Source organism: Lycium ferocissimum, chromosome 12, assembly GCF_029784015.1.
Source record: "Lycium ferocissimum isolate CSIRO_LF1 chromosome 12, AGI_CSIRO_Lferr_CH_V1, whole genome shotgun sequence".
In the NCBI taxonomy this organism is placed as follows: domain Eukaryota; kingdom Viridiplantae; phylum Streptophyta; class Magnoliopsida; order Solanales; family Solanaceae; genus Lycium; species Lycium ferocissimum.
The window spans coordinates 41708901-41728617 of NC_081353.1; the positions used below are offsets into that span (position 1 = coordinate 41708901).

The 19717-nt window shown below is 35.5% G+C and overlaps 1 protein-coding gene, 1 non-coding gene and 1 pseudogene across 6 annotated transcripts; 2 read left to right on the plus strand and 1 right to left on the minus strand.

Annotated features, from left to right (window-relative positions):
- Positions 1 to 7093: 7093 nt before the first annotated feature.
- On the plus strand, positions 7094 to 11821 carry LOC132041199 (UDP-glucuronate:xylan alpha-glucuronosyltransferase 2-like; annotated as a pseudogene).
- TRNAR-CCU (transfer RNA arginine (anticodon CCU)) lies at positions 8755 to 8827 on the minus strand. The gene has a single exon. It is a non-coding gene; the product is annotated as a tRNA-Arg (tRNA).
- A 941-nt stretch (positions 11822 to 12762) lies between the features above and the next one.
- LOC132041006 (protein WEAK CHLOROPLAST MOVEMENT UNDER BLUE LIGHT 1-like) lies at positions 12763 to 19552 on the plus strand. Of its 5 annotated transcripts, none has more exons than XM_059431731.1 (5): positions 12764 to 12948; positions 13057 to 13164; positions 15689 to 16596; positions 17107 to 18976; positions 19059 to 19552. In XM_059431731.1, exons 3-4 carry the CDS (start codon positions 15724 to 15726, stop codon positions 18940 to 18942), a joined length of 2709 nt encoding a protein of 902 aa, XP_059287714.1. In that variant the 5' UTR covers positions 12764 to 12948; positions 13057 to 13164; positions 15689 to 15723; the 3' UTR covers positions 18943 to 18976; positions 19059 to 19552. The 5 variants fall into 5 exon arrangements, with proteins under 5 accessions (XP_059287713.1, XP_059287714.1, XP_059287710.1 ...); XM_059431727.1 differs by having other exon boundaries at positions 17107 to 18933; XM_059431730.1 differs by lacking the exon at positions 13057 to 13164 and having other exon boundaries at positions 12763 to 12948; positions 17107 to 18933.
- The last annotated feature ends 165 nt before the right edge of the window (positions 19553 to 19717 follow it).

Genomic DNA, 19717 nt, shown 5'->3' on the forward strand with positions numbered 1-19717 from the left:
AAATCGGATTCATCATTTGTTCCTAATACATTATCAATCGATTTCTTTTTCTAATCCTAAAGTTAGCCATGCCACATTTGTCTAGTCTATATGCTACAACAGCAGCTTTAGGAAGGTTCTGCAAGTCCTGAAAGACACTTGAAATGCCTTGTATTGATCCTCGTTTAGAGAGGTTATCTGCTACAGTATTGGCTTCTCTATAGCAATGTTGTACTGTTCCTCCAAGTTTGTTGAGCCACTCTTGAACCTCTTCAATCATATGTTGAAACTTCCAGGAAGGAGTGTTGTTGTCTTCGATCATGTCTGTTGACACCCAATTTTGTCCCTCCTTTATTCTAATTTATTTCTTCGGGCTTCTAAATTTATTGACGAGTTAAGTATTTTATTTTCACTACTATTTCTACTACTATTAATATCATTATTTTCACAAATTTCAAAAGGGTTCGTCGTCACTTTATTTTCGTTAAATAATTATACTTTATCAAGTCTTTATTTTCTACGTATTAATTTCACATAATACATATTGTACTAGTTGTTAAATTAGAAGCCTGGGAATAATTAAAATAGAGAAGAAGATGCCCATTTTCGGACTAAAAATAATTCAGCCCGACACCTCACCCGACCCGGTCCGGCCCAATCTCCTTATTCTAACCTAATACCCTAACCCCTAATCTCTTTCTCTCTCTAGGAACATGATTCTCCTCCTCTCTCTCTAATCTCTCTTCCCTCTCTACTCCATTTTCGATTCTACAAACCACTCTCCTTTCTCACCTTGAAACTTGCCTCCCCGTTTCCATACAACAACGTCCCTATCTGCTTTTCTCTGTCGTTTAGAGATTTTTTCGCTTCAAATGCAACAAACCTCCGAAAGAGAAAATCGATCCATTTTGGGATGCGATCACGTACGGATAACGGGTCCATTTGGCTTCAAAGTCATTCAAAATCCCGCCTAAAAACTTTGAGCAAAACAAAAATCGAAAACCACTAAGAAGTCACTATATAAAGACGTCTCTAGTTCATAGCGGGAGAGTTTTTTCCTTTCGATAGCCGTAGCATCACTCCTAAAATACCTTGATATTGCTTTACTTTGATTTTACATTTGAGATTCGGGTTACTTTAATCGGGTCGGGTTCGTCGTGTTCGATCGTAGATTCGCGACCGTCGACGCTCCACTTCACTGTACCCACAAAAGGTCAGTGCGTTCTTTTACTTTGAAATCTGAAGTCCATGATGTTCGTGTATGTTGTTGTTTCAGTTTGGCTAAATTTCAGTTGAGCAGCTTAGTAGCATTATGCAGATCCATGTTTTAGTTAGCCTAATCTCGATTTAGTAATTAATAGTGTTTATAGGTTCGCGTCTTAATTCGGTTCAATAGTCGAACAGCATTAAGTATGTTCACTATTTTAAAGTCCTGAGCTTTTGTATGTGATGTTTTCCTTCATTTAGTTGCTAGTATCATGTGTTATGTCATATGGTGGTTGTTTATTTAATCCAGAACTGAAAATGTCTACCATCGTCATTAAACGTAAAGTCTGGTTTGATAATTTTGGGATAGAAATTTCAGTCTAGATGAAACCTTCCGTTAAGTGCAAATCCAAATTTCGATTAAACTTGATATGTTCAAATCAGTTCTTTAACCAACCGTGATTTACGAATTCATTACAAAAAAAGTAGCAATTTAGAGGGATGTCTTTATTGTTCAAAAGATTAGCACGTGTTTACTTCCTTTCTAAAATTCTTGAAGTAGATAATTTCTTTGAGGATATAATTATGAGCGACATGTGTGCAAAGCACGAATCCGTTCGTTTGTTTATGTTTCGATACAAGAAACGGCTCAACCATCATTAACTGGACTCTGCTTTTGAAAGTCTTTAATGGTCCTATGTCATGTTCTTGTAGTGTTTGTAAATGATGTCATACAGTTTGTAATTTTCCATGCCATTTCTGTTTGAGTTCCCCTTTCTTTTCTTTATCCTTTTACTGCTTGACATGAGAATGAGTAGGAGAATTCAACTTGACGTAAGTTGTTGGTCCCTTTAGGTGTCCCTGACCCTATATCAAGCCCTTCCTCCATTATTGCCAAAAGCGCCTTATAAGCGTATAATTTGAAACATTTAAGTAATCAGTTTTGTTTGAGTTGAAGTATTTAACTTCCATTTTGTTCATGAGAATAAGACATTTACACGTTACTGTTGGAATTACCTAAACGAAATGAATAGGATCATTCTTAAGCAATTAGCTAAACCAAAGTTTCAATCTAGACCGTGCACTCTTTAAATGATACCTAGAGTAACTATTCTAACATTTTGCTCCATGTTTGATACGAAATTTGTAGATGTTTCCCAAACCAAAAGCCATCGTTTGAAATATTGTTAGTCATTCCTACGTAGTTTCAAGATTTCTTTTTCGGTATGCCTAAGTGATTGTTCGTTGACTAGTATACATTTTCGGATAAGTATAATTTTCCTTTGAGATATGTGTTTGTAACTTTCACGTGTAGTTGTTTGGTGGTTATGTTTGAGTAGCGTATGAATTTTTCAGACTCCTCTTTCCTTTTTATTTTAAATTGGTGGCTGTCCATCCAAAACAATCTGTTGGGCCTGCTCGTTGAAGTATATGTGCAACTTTAGTTTGCTTTGTGTCTCGCCCCATTTTCTTTCCTTTATGGACATCTAATCCGAACATGGGTCTGCTATATTTGTCTAATTCATTTCTTATTGCTTGTTTAGGAGTCATTAATATATTAATCATGGGCAGTCCCCTGTTCTAGTTAAAAGCTGTTGGTCTGTCTTAAATTTTACATTGTACATTGTTTAGCCTTATTTATTGATTACATACTAATCCTTTTCTTTTCGTTTCTATGCATGACATCTCGCATACGAGTCCAAGCGACTCGTCGTCTTCTCCTGCATTCGGTGTTGGGCCAAAGCCCAACATGACTCTTCTCTCGGGTCAGCCTATATTCACATAAAATTTTGGGACGGCCAATAGAAGCGAGCACAACGACTAAAATGGGCCAAGCTCATTTGAATTTCTTTACCTTTCCATTATTATATTATCTTTGTGTATTTGATTGTTTGACTAACACTTCGTTTTATTTTGTTCTCAATTAGCTTAGATGAATTGTAGGAGGATTAGTGAGGTTTAATTTAACAATGAGTAGTTAACTTAAGGAAAACCAATCATTCCATTAGATTGCCTTTATCGATTTTCAAAGTATGTCTTTATAACATTTCAAAAGTTATTTTCTATATCGTTTTTGCTACAAACAATCTTGAATGAGTTGCAATATATATTTTCTTATATATGTAAATATAAATTCAAGGCATATTTTATAAACACATTTTCAAGAATCGTGCATATCTAGTTAAATAAAGTTAATAAAAGAGAAAGAAATTCACTCCCTTTTACATCTCATTTACAAAAAAAATAAGTTTAGATTTTCTACATCATAATACAATATAATCTTTATTGAAATTCACGTTTGTTGAATCTCCTTTACAAATATTATTCTAAACAATGCTATTATACTTTCGTTTAAAAGCCTTAATAACATTTACAAGTCGTATTTTAACATAGCATTGGAAGTACTCTTTTATACAAATTACTATTTTCTACGAGTCTTATTTCAAATAATATTCTTACATCTCTATCTATAACTTTAGCCATATCTACAAAACTATTTTCTTTTTCTAAAATATTTGCACTTAGCCTAATTAAATTTAAGTCCGGTCGGTTAACCATTGTTAATGGAACTTAGAGGATGCCTAATACCTTCCCTCTAGGTTAGTTGAAAGAGTCTTTTTGGTTTCGTAGACTCTAAAAAAAATCAACTTTAGATAATTACTTTAATTAACCTTAGGTGTCCTAATTCACCATAAATAATTAGGTGGCGACTCCTTAACTTTAAATAATTCCGGAATTACCGGGATGTTGTAAACTATTTTGACCCTGGTTAAAATAGGGTATGACAATGTCCACCACGAGTTTAGAGTCCATCTCAAGTATGATATTGTTTAGGCTTAGAGAGAATCGTATTTCAACCCAATCCTTTAATCTCAAAGATGGGTCCAAATCCAAAGACTCTAAGTATAGTAGTATCATCCTCCCTTCCTTGTTTCTTATAATACCTCCTGCTTTCTTCATTTGTATCAAAGAGCTGCCATCAGTGTTAATCTTCAACTACTGAGTTGTTGGCCTATCCCAATATATTGGACAGCTACTAATTTGATTCCTGTAATTATCTACAATGACACAAATATCTCTCCAAGACCATGTAAAGTGTTTATATAACATAATTTTGACTTGAAAAGTAACATGAATAAGATTTACGGCCATATTGACCTCTCCTTTTCCACAAGTGATTATCCCGATAGCCGTGTAAAGGATTACCACCGGCTCCAAACCGTGATTCTTAATATGTACATTAGAAATTTTGAGGAATACAAAGTATTGCCAAACATTTTTAGCAATATCACCATGCACAAACAAGTGATCTAAAGTTTGATTGAGGACCAATCCGGAAACAATATTCTGGCCAAATTTAGAGACAATATCATCCAATGGTAACTTCTTTCTCATAACTCTCCAATTAAGGAAAGCTATTTTGAAAGGTAAACCTTTATACCAAAGATTATTGAGAGTATCATTAGTGTCCTTCCTCTCGTAACAGAGCACAAGCAAATTTTCCATCACTATTGATGGTCCAAATACAAGTATCGACTTACTAGGATCATTGATATGAATCCTCTTAATGAAATTTGAAGAGGGGTAGGGAGGTTCTTATCCCATTTGTTCTCATGAATGAATTCATTGACCAAAGTATTACCTGGCCTAGTACCATTTTGAAGGAATACAAAAAGGGGACCAAGCTTATCCCACCGTAAAACACTATTTATTTTCCACAAGATATGAGCTCCTACCGTAGCTCTACAATTAAGAACGTAGCTCCAAATTTTCCGGCAATAGAATTAACAACACGGTACGCATTTGGATTTCAAAAATTCAGCCCAAAGACTAGAGTTGGTTCTAAACCTCCACCATCTTTTAAAAATAAGGAGTTTTGTATATCAGCTAAGGATTTAAAACCAACTCCCCCTTCCTCCTTGGGGTAGCAAAGATTCTTCCAGGAACTCCAATGGTATTTGTAATATTTTTCAATTTGAGTGATTACTGTTTTGGGAGGTGAGATTGCAGCCAAAAGACGCATAGTTTGGGACTGTAAAACCTGTTGTATAATTACAGCCTTCCCCCCCTTGAGAAAGAAACTTACCTTGCCATCCTCCGATCCTTTTAAGGATCTTAGATGTAATTTCAGCAAAGTAGGTGATCTTTTTCCTCCCTGTGTAAATGGGACAGCCAAGGTACGTAAAGGGGAAACTTCCAGCTTTAAAATTTGTCATGCTTTTGATTCTACTGTGAGTTCCTGCACAAGCAGTAGAAGAAGTTAAGAACATACTCTTGTCTCTATTAATTCTTTGACCAGTGACCTTCTCATATCTTTTCAAATGCCTTAGCATAACTTTGAGAGAGTAGTTTTCCTAGTTGATTATCATTGGGAGAATTTTACTGATAGTTTTGTGTAAAGGATTGACATCCTCACCAGTCCACCAGCTCCAAACCAAATTCTTAATATGTACATTAGAAATTTTGATGTGAGTCACATAATAAAGTTATTTGGTGTTTGAATTTTAGCTAATTGAGAATATGTATTACTTAGCTATGATTAGTTATTAAAACATCTGCATGCAAAACATATGCCTTAAATTCATTGACTTAATTTAAACTTTCAGCAGCACGAGCAAGTTACATTCATCCTACTAGTTACCTCTCATATTTAATTTATTTGATAGCATTGACCCCGCTAGATTAGACACATGTGCCATGTGGATTTTTTTTTTTGTCCACATGACATTTTTAAAAATAAAATATAATTTTTAGCTTTTTAAATTTATTAATATTTTGAATATTTTTTTCGGACTCTGGGGTATGTGTGACCTTTTCGTTGTCTTTCTTCAGAAAATTCTTGTGACAACTTCGCAATTCCAGAAGCCTCTTAATTAACATGGAAAGAAATCATATCATGTTAAAATATTATCCCAATTTGCAACTACTTTTGATTTGGTAAAAATGAAAATGTGGAAGTGACTTTCGGTAACAACTTACTAACAATTTATTAGTCCCATAATGTTTATTTTTAGCGGAAATCTTCTTTGTGCCAGCAACCAAGACATTATAGTAAGATGACTAAAGGATGGCTATGCTTGTTCCGCCATTAAAGAAATACACGAATGTTATGTAATTTTTACCTTTAAATCTTGGATAGTTAAGGAAGTGTACATGTGGAAATGACCCTTTCCTTAAAAAAAAAAAAAAAAAAAAAAAATCTAATAAGAAGTTGGCGCTTTAAAACGGACAAAGAGCAAGAATACCCTGTTTTGACGCCGTCATTTAACTTATGTCCACTTTTTAAATTCTTTTTACACATATATATACACATTTCGGGACAACTTCAGACAAATAGTGTCCGAAGTTAATCTTAATTAATAAAGTCTAACTTCAGACATTGTGTTTGAAGTTCGCTATTTTTACCTCACTTCAGCCATTTTTGCTTGAACTTCGTGTCATATATGACTGAACTTCAGTCACATGTAACTTCAGACGTTGTATCTAAAGTTTGTTTTTGTCAAGTCTAACTTCAACATTGCATATATATCTAAAGTTAATATATGCGAAATTTTTTAAAAATAGATACAGATTAAATGACATTTGTCACAACAGGCTGCCTGTGAAATTTTTACCTTTAAAACATATGGAAAACAATTGAAGCCCAATCATTTGGTCCGATCCTTTTGACTCCAAGAAAGGAACATTTAAAAACAAAGAAACAACTATTTTAGAGATTTCCTAGCTAGTGATTTATTTACTTCTTCCTTAGTCTTTTTTCTTAATTCGGTCTCCTCCCTTAATTTATCTAACTTCTATATAACTAATTCGCTTTTGAAAGTGAGAGACTACTAATGCATTTCATGATATAAAATTTCACTATGGGTGTTTTCTACACTATCGTTTTAATTTATTTCTTGAAAAAACGATGATGATGAAGGCTTCTCCATCAAAGGCATTGATCATCAAAATCAACTTGGTTATTTTGGCTTGCTTCTTGATCGCTTACCCCGGCCTTCTTCTCCGTCCATCAACTTCCGTTTATCGCGAAAATGCAGCATCCCTTGTTACATGCTCATTGCACGAATGTCATCATAAGGTTTGTGTGAGCTTATAAAATAGTCAAACTAACTTATATGTACATTTGGAGTTATTAGGTGTCTAGTGAATACAAAAATGCTTATAAGCCAAAATCAATCATAAGTTGATCGCCAGACTTGTGACTTTTCAACTTATAAACTTCTGATTTGATCGGAAATTTTACTACTTCATCTTTAATTTTCTTTTGGTAATTCCGAAAATATCAATTCTCAAAATAAAACCATAACATCCTTTTCGTTCCATTTCTGTCCTTTTACAGTATGTAAAGATGCTTCAAATTTATATTTTTAAATAGATTTAAGGGAATTTTATTTCAAACAGAAAAAAAGGCTTATGTATCAAACATTTTACCAAACACAGCAACAATATATTTCCCTATGATATTAGCACTTCTGCACAAGTATGTAATTGCGTAATTGTAAAGTTCATTTAGCAGTTAAAATTAGTAAGTATCGCATACAAGTTACATATGCTTCTATATACTAACTATGCAAGAAAAAATTACTCAATTATTACATATAGGTTGTAGAAGGTTGTTTAACTTTCTTTTTTCAGGTTATATACCAATTAGTGATGATCTATGATTTTAAATTAAATAACCTGACAATAAATATATTTTATGTATTGCCAGTACATAAAACTTAAACACGTAAAAAAAAAAAAAATTTTTGAATCGGCGAAAGGTGAGATAGAGATGAAAGCAAAGTTGAACGAGCCAGTGATGAACGATATGAAGGCAGAAAGGAAAAATGATAGAACCATAAATTGCCTCTTTTCTTGATTCCAATTATTGGGAGAAGTATGAAGATAGGTGTGGTGAATATGGAGGATGAAAATATTAGCAATTGGAATATGCATGGACATATTATAATACCAGTGCAATTTGAGAAAATTTCAGACTTATTTAAATGGAAAGATTTGTTTCCATCATGGATAGATGAAGAAGAAGAAGAAAAGGTTGTGCCTACATGTCCTAAAATACCAATGCCAAATTTTAGTAACTACAATACTAACATAGACATGATAGTTGCAAAATTGCCATGCAATTATCCAAAAGAAGGGTGGTCAAGGGATGTGTTTAGGCTACAATTGCACCTTGTGGTGGCTAATTTGGTAGTGAAGAGAGGAAAAAATGATTGGGATGAGAAGACAAAAGCGATGTTTTTGAGCAAGTGTAGGCCAATGGTGGAGTTGTTTAGATGTGATGAATTCATGAAACATGAAGGGGATTGGTGCTATTATCAAGTGGATGTGGTTAAGTTGGAGTTAAAGGTTTCTTTGCCAATTGGTTCATGCGATTTGGCTATGCCTCTTGAGGGAAAAGTAACATTTTTTGGTACACTTATTACTATTTGCTATTTGTTTCCCTTTCCCTCTTTAACTCAGAAATGGGTTAAAAATTAGAGACAGAAAGAAACAAGAAGAATTAAAATAATACAAGATAAAACAAAGAGGAAAATAAAAAATAAAAAGACTAACAAATACGGACGCGCCAGGTAGGGGTCGAACCTACGACTTTCTGCTTAGGAAACAGACGCTCTATCCACTGAGCTACAGGCGCTGCTTATGCCCATCTCTTCAGTCCCTTTATTAATTGTATTGTGTGACTATAATCATCTCATTAAGGATAAAGTGAAAAGTTTAAAGGTTAAATTATTTTTAAATAAGGGAATATAACTTTTTTTTTATTGGGACAGTTAAAAAGAAAAGTACATCATATAAATTGTGACGGGAGGAGTAATAGTCGTTTTAGAAAAATAAAAGTCATTAGGAGTACGTCATTTTCAGATCTTACTCTCATTCTTCTATTTAATTAGTGGAGTACATTTTAATTGACGGAGATGTTTTTATGAAGATAAAGGGTCACAAATATTGTTATGATTAAGTTTATTAAATTAATAGAGCTGTCAATATGGGCTAAGGCTCGTGGGCCGACCCAACCCAGCCCGTGATTTGACAAGGTTGGGCTTGACTTTTTGGAGCCCATTTAAGAGCGAGGCTTTTTAGCCTAGCCCGAGTAAGCCCACTGGCCCGAGGGCTTGAGCGCACGTGGGTTGGGCCCATGGGCCACATAAAAAGTTTTAATTAGAAAAGAAAAAATAGAATGAAAGTGAAGATGTTAAGACAACCTTGTTAGAAGCAGATTCAGAGATGTGCTTGATGAAGATGATGTGCTGGTGCTGGATACACCATAAGTGTCATAGAAGTTTCTTTGAGAAGTTTATTTTTACTTTAAATGGATGGAATATTATCATTTTCTTTTATGTTTTATTGAGATCTATTGAAACAAAGCTAGGTTAATACTCCTATTTAGCTAGTTGTATTGCTACTCATTAACTATTTAGTTTTCTATTAATATCTCTATTTGGTTCGAGTGATATCAGTTATTAATATGTTAAGTGTTAACAATGTCAAAAGTTATTCAGTTTCGCAGAAGGTTTGGTTCTACAAGATCGTTTTCTTGTTCAGTTGTACACAAAATATTTGCATAGAATGGTAGAGATTTCATACTGAAGTCATACAATCAAATCTTTACTTGAAGCCAAACTTCATAAGCATTATTAGAATCATTTTATTTGTGGATTTAAGGCTTGGTTAGCAAGTAGTAACACCATGTAACATTGTCTTGTAAATATTTATATTAGCATTTTTAAATTAGAATTTAAATTAAAGAATTATGAAAAATATTTTTTAAATGGTGGGCTGGCCCAGCCAGGCCCATAGCCCACCTACTGATAGGTTGGACTTGTTGTCTTAAGGCCCATCAAATGGTGGACTAGCCCGGCTTGGCCCGTCAAATTTCAAAGCCTACGTGGGCTAGCTGGAATGGGCTGGGCCAGCCCATTTTGACAGCTCTAATTAAATATCTTTCTTGATCGAGTATGCAAATTTTTTTAAATACACATATGATATGGACAAATTAGCCTTTCATGGTTGTATTCAACATGTATCTTTTACATATTCTTACACCGCCGCACTTAGGATTTTTTTTTAAAAAAAATAATCCGAATATCTACTAAATTAAAATTGTCATTATTTGATTTTCAGAAATGGGAGAGGTATATGATGTTTCCCACATAAAAGGCATCACAAAGACATCAAAACAAGAAGCCTACGCCACTGTACTACGTTCCTCCAAAGATTATGTTTGTGGTGCATTTGCTCTAGCTCAAAGTTTTCTCAAAACAGGAACCAAACACGACCTTGTTCTCCTTTTGGACACAAGTATCTCTGCCTCTAAACGCGAGGCCCTCGCCCGAGCCGGTTGGATACTCTGGTTCATCAAGAGGATCTGAAACCCTAGAGCCGAAAAGAACACATATAATGAATACAACTATAACAAGGTCAGGCTATGGCAACTCACGGACTATAACAAGATCATTTTCCTCGACTCTGATATAATTGTCCTTCGTAACATTGATTGATTTTCTGGTCTATTTTCCCCAAATGTCAGCTACAGGTCAGTGACAGATCAGACTAGATGCAACAGATTCAATAGAACCTACTATGTTTTATTAAGAGTTTTTGTGGGATAACTTAGCCCTGTAACTGATATCAGAGCAAGTCAGTTTGAAGTCGTCACTCTAAGTGGTATCCTGGTAGAGGGCAAAAAATGTGGCCTAGAGTCAGAAGAGGTACCTGCCGTAACCAACTGGTAGGGTGTCAGGAGTGTTGGCTTGAATCCAAGAGAGGTGTCGGTCGTGACTAATTGGGCTCAAAAACAAAAAGAAAAAGGAATGAGATGTCAATTGTGACCGACGAAGTCGTCGATCCTTAAGAGCGATATATCAAGTTCCCTTCATTGATTAATGAGAAATAATAATAGATTTATAACCTGAATTGGCTCTCCAACCTAACTAGTAATAGACTAGTCTTTTGGGTTGAACATTTCATGTTCAATCTATATCAATTGGTATCAGAGCCCACTGATACTCTTATTGTATATGATATATCTAGCTCAAATTATATGTGTGTAAAAAAAAAAAAATTCACTTACTCTAAATCTTGAATTTGAGTAAATCTTGAATTTGCCATTGCAGGTAACGACAAGTCAATTTTCAATTCAGGGTTAATGGTGATCGAGCCATCAAATTGCACATTTGACATGTTCATGCCACGTATGAAAGAAATTATATCATATAATGGAGGTGACCAAGATTTTTTAAATGAAGTGTTTGTATGGTGGCATAGGTTGCCAAGAAGGGTAAATTTCTTGAAGGACTTTTGGAGGGAAAGTTCAAATGGGACAGAGTGGTAGGGAGCAAATCCTCCAAAGCTCTACACAATACATTATCTAGGATTAAAGCCATGGATGTGTTACAGGGACTATGATTGTAACTGGAACATTCTTGAAAATCGCGGGTACGCTAACGATGATGCACATAGGAGATGGTGGAAATTTTATGACACCATGGATGAGAGCTTAAAGAAATTTTGTGGCTTGTAAGATTGAGGAAAATGGTGTTGGAAAATAATGGGGGAGGAAGAGGGCTGAAGAAATGAGATTAAAGCATGAGCATTGGATAATATTACTGATGCAAGAAAGTTTGCTTGATATATTGTCTTGTTTAAGTTACAAGAGAAATAGTCCTTTTAATATACAGAATGGGGGCAATTTTAGTCTTCTCTACCGGGACCAAATTAAAATGAATTTGTTTAAATCCTATAGAATTAGTCTATTTATACATTTGAATTCATATAAATTATTACAAAGAGTTGTTTATTTTATGTTCTCCACGATTTATAAGTTGAGGTCTTATTATTATTTGAAATTCCAGATTAGTTGAAACACATTAAAATTTGGTACGAAGTGTAATTGGTGTTCGAAGAATGGTTGCATTGCTAGTTCGGAAAAAATTTACCTGTTATACACCATTTGTGCGAACAAATGTTTTACATCATCAGGTCATCCAAAGTATATCTAGTAAACCTCTTTAATATGTGAGATCTGAAATATTTTAAATAAGATATTACCTATTTAAACATGTAAACTTCACCTGATAGTATAAAAATTTGCTAACACAAACGATGGGTATTATTTAAATTTGTTGGAAAATGTCATATTTGAGACATTGCTTTGCTGTGTCCAATGTTACCATGATAGTTTGAAGTCAAATGTAGATTACGAGATGTCAAAATAAACAACAATATCCATAAAATTACAGTCACTCAAAATAATTATGTTGCATTGCGAAATACAAACTTATGACCACTCATTTTTCTTCCAGCAATTCCCTCCCTACCATCCAAAAATCATAAACAATAAATGGACTTCATTTTATTTTAGTCATGAAAAATGCCATATGTTTTTATTTTTTAAATTAAGAGAATCCACGTTGCCCCTATATATTTGGTCGGTCAACTGTAATTCAACCACGTACTTATCTAACTGTCAACGGTTTACCATTCTTATCAAAAAAAACATCACAAATACCGAACTTTTTAGTTATTGTTATGTTTATATTCAAGAAAACAGTTAGAAGAAAAAAAGAGAGAGAAAACTGAAAAAAAAAAAAAAAAAAAAAGAAGACAAAATAGAGAAAGAAAGAAGACAAAAACGAGCTACTAAACTCGTTTTTTTCTTCTTCTTTTTCATATCATAATTTCAACAAATATAATCTTTTTGATTCATTTATACAAATTTATCTCAATTTTATCTTAAATTTTGTAATTTATACATAGGTAGGCTCCCACCCCATGTTGTCAATCATTATTGCTTTTTTTCTTTCCTTTTATGAACGTCTTTTAATAATTTGATTGAATTAATTGTCTTTTCTTTTTGTTTTGCAGTAAATTTTGGACCATATATATTTAATAAGAATACTTTTTATTTCTTTTTTTGGAGAATATTTTCACACACAAAGAAATATCAATAATAGCTTCTCTGGGTTATTCCTGGTATGTTCCTTTATGTTCTTTTTTTTTTTTCTAACAATTTTCATGTTAATTAGCTAATATTAAAATATGTTCTCTATCTGTTAATCTGTAATTAACACATGATTGTGTTTAAGCTTTGGGTACCAGAAGGAGTAGATATGAAATGCAAATTTAGCCTAAGATGATTCTATGTTGTTTAGTTCCATCTCACATATTATAAACATGGGGGTTACCTTGGCAATATCTTTCTGTTTTTTTTTTTTTGGCCCTTTCCTAGAGCTCCGAGTTTTTACCTTTATTTTTGTCGGTGAATTACAGGTTTTGGTAAATTTATTTTGTGGGCATAAATTAATTGATTCTGATAACCCTGTTTTATGATTCCATAAACTTTTTTTCGGGTGATTTCCTCCCTTCTCCCTTCTGTTCGCCTTTGGTGGATAGAGTTACCCGATATTGTGCTGGAGGTATAGAAAATCTAAGAATGAACAGTTAATAATTCGCCAGATCATTGATACAAAAAATATCCAAATACCAAATCCGACTTCTATATACTCCCCACAAACTAGAAGAAGCTCGTGGGAAAGTCAAAGAAAGAACTTGTTCTTCTGACGTTAAGATTTCTTTCAATAATTCCGAGCCCGTTAAAAAAGTGGGTACAGTACTTTTATGTTTCCGAGTTAAAGTTCTAGCGCAAGAGGTACCCGTGGAATTAGTCGAGGTGCGTTAAAGCTGGCCTGACACCACGTTTATCAAAAAGAAAAAACATGTGTGTCTGATCCCGTAAACTGCAAGTTTTATGAAGGTTAATAAACTGTGGAGCTCTTTGAGAATTGGCTAATCTTGTTTTAGCATAGTTTAGTTTTTAGCTTGCTCGTTTTAGGTGTTCGATCCCATATTGATGGTTACTTCTGGTGTATATGTACTTGTTTTAGGGGGCTTGATCAGCTTGCTTAAATGAGGCCACATCCTGCGATCTCGTATTCTCGTTAGCTGCAAGTGTAGTGTTTATAATTTCTATTTCCTTTTTTCATTTACTGCTACTCTGTGGTATTTGAGCCTCAAGTGCTATGCAGGGTTGGCTAAACATAACATAATTCAGGTGTTCTAAGCAAATATTCTTCTTAATCTGAAATGTGAATATCTACTGATAAGAAATGGCTATTTAGCTGTTAAAATGAGGTCCTTTGGATGTGATTATTTACACACTGATGTCCGGTTGAACTTAAACTAGTTGAGGGTTAAACCATCAGTCTCAAGTTAATTTTTCTCCATGTATTTTCAACTCACGAATTCGAGACAGTTATATGCCCAAAGCTGTCATTTTTATCTTTCTCGGATTATACAATGGCCTAGCGGATCAACTTATAATGGGTGTTTAAGTAGGTATCAGTCTCACTAAAAAAAGTAGATGTCATGATGCTCTTGCATATTAACTAGCTTTTGTTCCAACACTGCAAACATTTGAACTGCATATTGTTAGTCCTCAGCTTGTCATAACTTTTGTTATGAACAGTTATCTCTTGGCTGTCACTGCATTAAACCTTCTCAGGGGCATATGTTTAATGTGGTTGAAGTTATGGAGCTTCCACATGATCGCTGCACATTAATTTTAGTTCTTTCTTATTTAACTCGTCAGTTATGACTAAGTACAAGGCAAATCCAAGATTCTTCATGAATTTTGTTGATTTAAGGACTTATCTTCTTGCTATTAATCCGCTAAGCTGCTAATCCTCACACGAATCATGGCTAACTATTATTGTCATATCGTATCTTTGAGTGGTAGATCTATATGCTAAGCTTGTTGTTCCAGACTGGCAAAGAAAAGAACTTACCACTTGATGTGCATTCAATTACTGTTCCTTCCTTTTTGTGATCGTTCATCTCTGCTATGATTATGTGTTGCTCATAATTGATATGTTACATTTTGTAGGACATACAGATACTTTAAGATTGTTACTGCAGCTGTATAACTTCTGCGATCTAATAATATGGTTTATCTTGATGTTAGGAATGTAAAATGGAGAACCTTTTAGGCCTGCCGCAATCCTAACCCACTCCCCCCCCAACCCCCCCCCCAACCCCAACCCAAAAAAAAAAAAAAAAAAAAACAAGGAAGTTGTTTAGTTTTTGAGTCACTTAACTGTTCCACCAAAGGCAAACTTCACTTCTGATGATTCTGACTTCTTAGTATCAATATTCCTTAATTTAAAGAATGGTCACATAGGACATAGATACATACAAGTAATCTAGTGTCGTGCAGAAAATGGTGCATTTTGTTCGTCACCTTATGCCCTACCTCGTCTCTGGGTCCTTAGGTATTCACTAAGCATGTTCCCTACATGGGGCTCTTTCTTCACTTTTAAGTATGCAATTTAAATTTACTTCTAAATGGATGGACCTACATAAGTGTTTGCTTTGAGTTTCTCCAGTTAGTCTTATAAAGGAAACCGATTGAAATCTCAAGTTCTATACTCATATGAGATGATTGCAGAAATTTGATAGAGAGGTTATATATCTCCTAACGTTTTCTGTGATTGATTTCTAGGTCTCCACTTGGTTATCCTAAGCTCTTAACTGGAAATGGGAGATGCCAAAGATCTGAAACAAAATGCTCCAGAATCCTCTCCTATACCTGAAGTTTCCTCTCCAAATGAGGATAAATCACTTAGTGCAGCTCAAACCAGCCAACGCGCGAATGAAAAAGTAAATTCCGAGACTCAAAAACCAGCTGCGGATGCTTCTGAGAATGTAGAAGAGCCTTCTCTGTCGCTTGAAAAGAGTGAGACGCATACAAAAGGAACTTTAATTTCAGCCTCTTCCACTAAATCTGATGAAGCTTCTAGTACACCTATGGTTGATCAGGAAGACTCATCTCAATTGGTGCAGAGTCCGAAACCATTGGAGCCTCCTGCCGATGGAAATACAACAGCTCCATCCGAAGCCAGTCCATCGTCTCTATCAAGTGAAAAACCAAGTGGTTCTAATGGTGATGTTCACAGCCAGCCACCTAATACTTCTGATGGTCCAAAAGATGAGACAGATACTTCATCATTATTAACCGGGAATTCAGACACATTGGCCCTAAAAGAGGAAGAAATAAAAGATTCTTCTGAACATATTCAATCTAATCATTCAGGAGCAGAAGCAAGTAATAATCCTCCTATTAGTACACAAAGTGCTGATGATTCACCTTCTACTTCTCCTATCCAAGTGAAAAAACTTGAAAATAACAGTCATGTAGAGTCATCGGATAACATTGATGAGCCCCTAGCCAAGGCGTCCACTCTGAGAGTCAAGATCCCAGGACCCACTTCCCCTTCTAAGCATCCTGAGAACTTTGACATAAACAGAGTTAATATTGACACAGCAGCACCAATCGCATCTGTGAAACAGGCAGTTTCAAAGTTTGGAGGGATTGTCGACTGGAAGGCTCATCGACAACAGACAGTGGAGGTATTCTCGTGTTAAGTGGTTGTATAACCTATTCTGAAAAGTACTTACTGCCATAAGTTCTTTTTGAAAAAGAACTTTTGGAGAGTTGCAATTTGTATTTGGCTACTCACTTTTACAAGCACTTTTGCTAATATTGGAGCAACAACTTATGCTAGGCCAAGGTTCCAACAGTGCTTCTGGGGAACAGTTTAGCTTCTGAAAAACAACTTCTGCTACTACTTAATAGCACTTATTTTTTTCCTAAAAGCTTGGTCAAACACCTATAACAACAACAACAACGTACCCAGTGTAATCCCAGAAGTGGGGTCTGAAGAGGGTAAGATGTACGTCGACCTTACGTCTACCTTTATAGGGTAGAGAGGTCGCTCTCGATAGACCCTCGGCTCAAACTCAACTCTCTAAAATCTATTACTTTTGGTTTCTCAGAAGCTTGGTTAAAAAGGCTACCCCAATTTTATGTTATTTTCTCGACTTTTAAAGCTCATTTTTTTTTCTTCTTTGTTTGTGCAGAAACGGAATATTATTGAGCAAGAACTAGCAAAAGTGCAGGAGGAAATCCCGTTATATAAGAAACAATGTCAGGATGCGGAAGATGCAAAAGTGCTAGTTCTGAAAGAACTAGATAGCACTAAGAGACTCATAGAAGAGTTAAAGCTCAACCTAGAGAGAGCACAAATGGAAGAGCAACAAGCAAGACAGGATTCGGAACTTGCCAAGCTTAGGGTAGAAGAGATGGAGCGGGGGATTGCTGATGACGCTAGTATTGCAGCCAAAGCACAGCTTGAAGTTGCTCGAGCCAGGCTTGAAGCTGCAGTTTCAGAGCTTAAAACCGTGAATTCTGAATTAGAAGTTCTCCGTAAGGAGTATGCTTTATTGGTGTCTGAAAAAGATGTTGCTGTAGAAAAAGCAGAAGAAGCTGTTTCGGTATCAAACGAAGTTGAAAAGACAGTGGAGGATTTGACTGTTGAGCTTATTACTTCAAAGGATTCTTTGGAGGCTGCGCACGCTGCACATCTGGAGGCCGAGGAACACAGAGTCGGAGCCGCTATGGCAAGAGAGCAAGATACTCTAAACTGGGAGAAAGAACTGAAGCAGGCAGAAGAGGAACTTGAGAGGGTAAACCAGCAAATTCTGTCTGCAAAGGGTCATAAAGCAAAATTAGATACTGCTTCAGCTTTGCTACAAGATCTCAACAATGAGTTAGCAGCTTACATGGAATCAAAGTTAAAACAGGAGGCCGATGAAGAAGGGAAGAACTCAAAAGGCGAGCTGTTAGAACCGGAGAAAAGAAGTCATCATGAGATACAAGAAGCAGTGGCATCGGCTAAGAAGGAACTCGAAGAAGTGAAGCTCAATATTGAGAAAGCGACAGCTGAATTAGGATGCCTAAAAGTAGCAGCAATTGCATTGAAGGAAGAACTGGAAAAGGAGAAATCAGAACTAGCTTCCATACAACAAAGAGAAGGAATGGCGGGAATCGCCGTTGCATCTCTTGAAGCTGAGTTGAAACAAACAAAGTCAGAGATTTCCCTGTTGCGGACGAAGGAAAAAGAAGCAAGAGAAAAGATCATGGATCTTCCAAAGCAACTACAAGAGGCAGCACAAGAGGCCGATCGTGCAAAGTCACTTGCTCAAATGGCTCGTGAAGAGCTGAGGAAGGCAAAGGAAGAGGTGGAGCAAGCAAAGGCAGCTGCTAATACAATGGAAAGTAAACTGCTTGCAGCCAAAAAAGAAATAGAAGCTGCAAAAGCTTCAGAGGATTTAGCAGTAGCAGCTATAAGTGCTCTACAAGATAGTGAATCAACCGAAAACACTAAGGATGAGGCAACCAGAATAACTCTTTCTTTGGAGGAATATTATGAACTCAGCAAGCAGGCTCATGAGGCAGAGAAACAAGCTAACATAAGGGTGACTGCTGCTATGTCCCAAATAGAAGTAGCCAAGGAATCAGAGTTGAATAGTCTAAACAGGCTCGAGGAGGTTAATCTTGCTATGACTGAAAAGAAGGAAGCACTGGAAATCGCACTGCAGAAGGCCGAGAAAGCCAAAGAAGGAAAATTGGCAGCAGAGCAAGAGCTGAGGAAATGGAGAGCGGAGCATGAGAAAAAACGGAAATCTGGTGTATCCATTCCACCAGTAAACAAAACAACAAGCGCAAAAATGAGTTTCGAGGAGAATAAAGAATCAAAAGCTCAAAGCTTAAGTCCAAAAGAAAATGTGCAAACAAGCAACACTGAAACTGATTCATCTCCAGAAGTGAAGGTCCCGAAGAAAAAGAAGAAATCCTTCTTCCCACGCATCTTTATGTATCTGGGCAGAAAGAAAGCACAGGCCAAGGCAAGATGATGATCTCTGCTACATTTTTCTTGGTTTAAGAAGGGTAAATTCTTGTAGAATATTTATGTATATGCTGAGGTGTTTTATGTACAGTACTAAAATAATTCTCACTTTCTGGATGGCAGATTATAGAGGGCAATAAGTTTGTCATAGGTTTGGCTCTGTCAATAAGCCTTTGCGTATTAAAGTTGTTGGCGGCTTCAAATGTGTACTCCTGCTAGTTCTGCAAAAAGCTAGCAGCAATTCAAAAGCTTGGCCTTGTGAAGATATGAGTTCCCTTGTGTTTCATGTTCGTATGGGTTATATAATGCAACACATCTATTTTTGCTATCACTTGGCATATCTTTCAATGCTAATCGTCTCACAGTCCGACTTCTAACTCTAAGCTCTATTATCCTAATAGTTTTGCCTGTTTGTAATAATTTCCTCCATTTTATTGCATATAGTCCTGATTGATTGCTGTAACGAATCGAGTCAAATGTGCAGTTATGTTGTCCATTTCTCATGGACAGAAGATACCTTAGCAATTTAATGTATTTACACTCTACCGAACTTCTGTGTTTTGAAAATCATCCTAAAATCCCCTGGACTTTAATCTTTGTATTGAAACCATATGATACATTATGTGTCCAATATGCTATGCTTTTTTTATTTACCTCAACTGAACATAATCTCTATTACTGGTCCTTAAGGATGTTTCAACAGTAAAAGTGTATACCCCAAGATTCATCAAGCTCTTCTAGTATGAACCGGTAGCAGTCATATCTCGCGGACAGGCAAATCC

Bases quoted from the DNA above. Each gene is read 5' to 3' on its own strand.
- LOC132041006 (XM_059431730.1), top strand. From the start codon at position 15,724: ATGGGAGATGCCAAAGATCTGAAACAAAATGCTCCAGAATCCTCTCCT. The intron at 16,597-17,106 runs GTATTCTCGTGT...TTGTTTGTGCAG, and splicing joins ATCGACAACAGACAGTGGAG to AAACGGAATATTATTGAGCA. The intron at 18,934-19,058 runs GCAAGATGATGA...TCTGGATGGCAG, and splicing joins GAAAGAAAGCACAGGCCAAG to ATTATAGAGGGCAATAAGTT.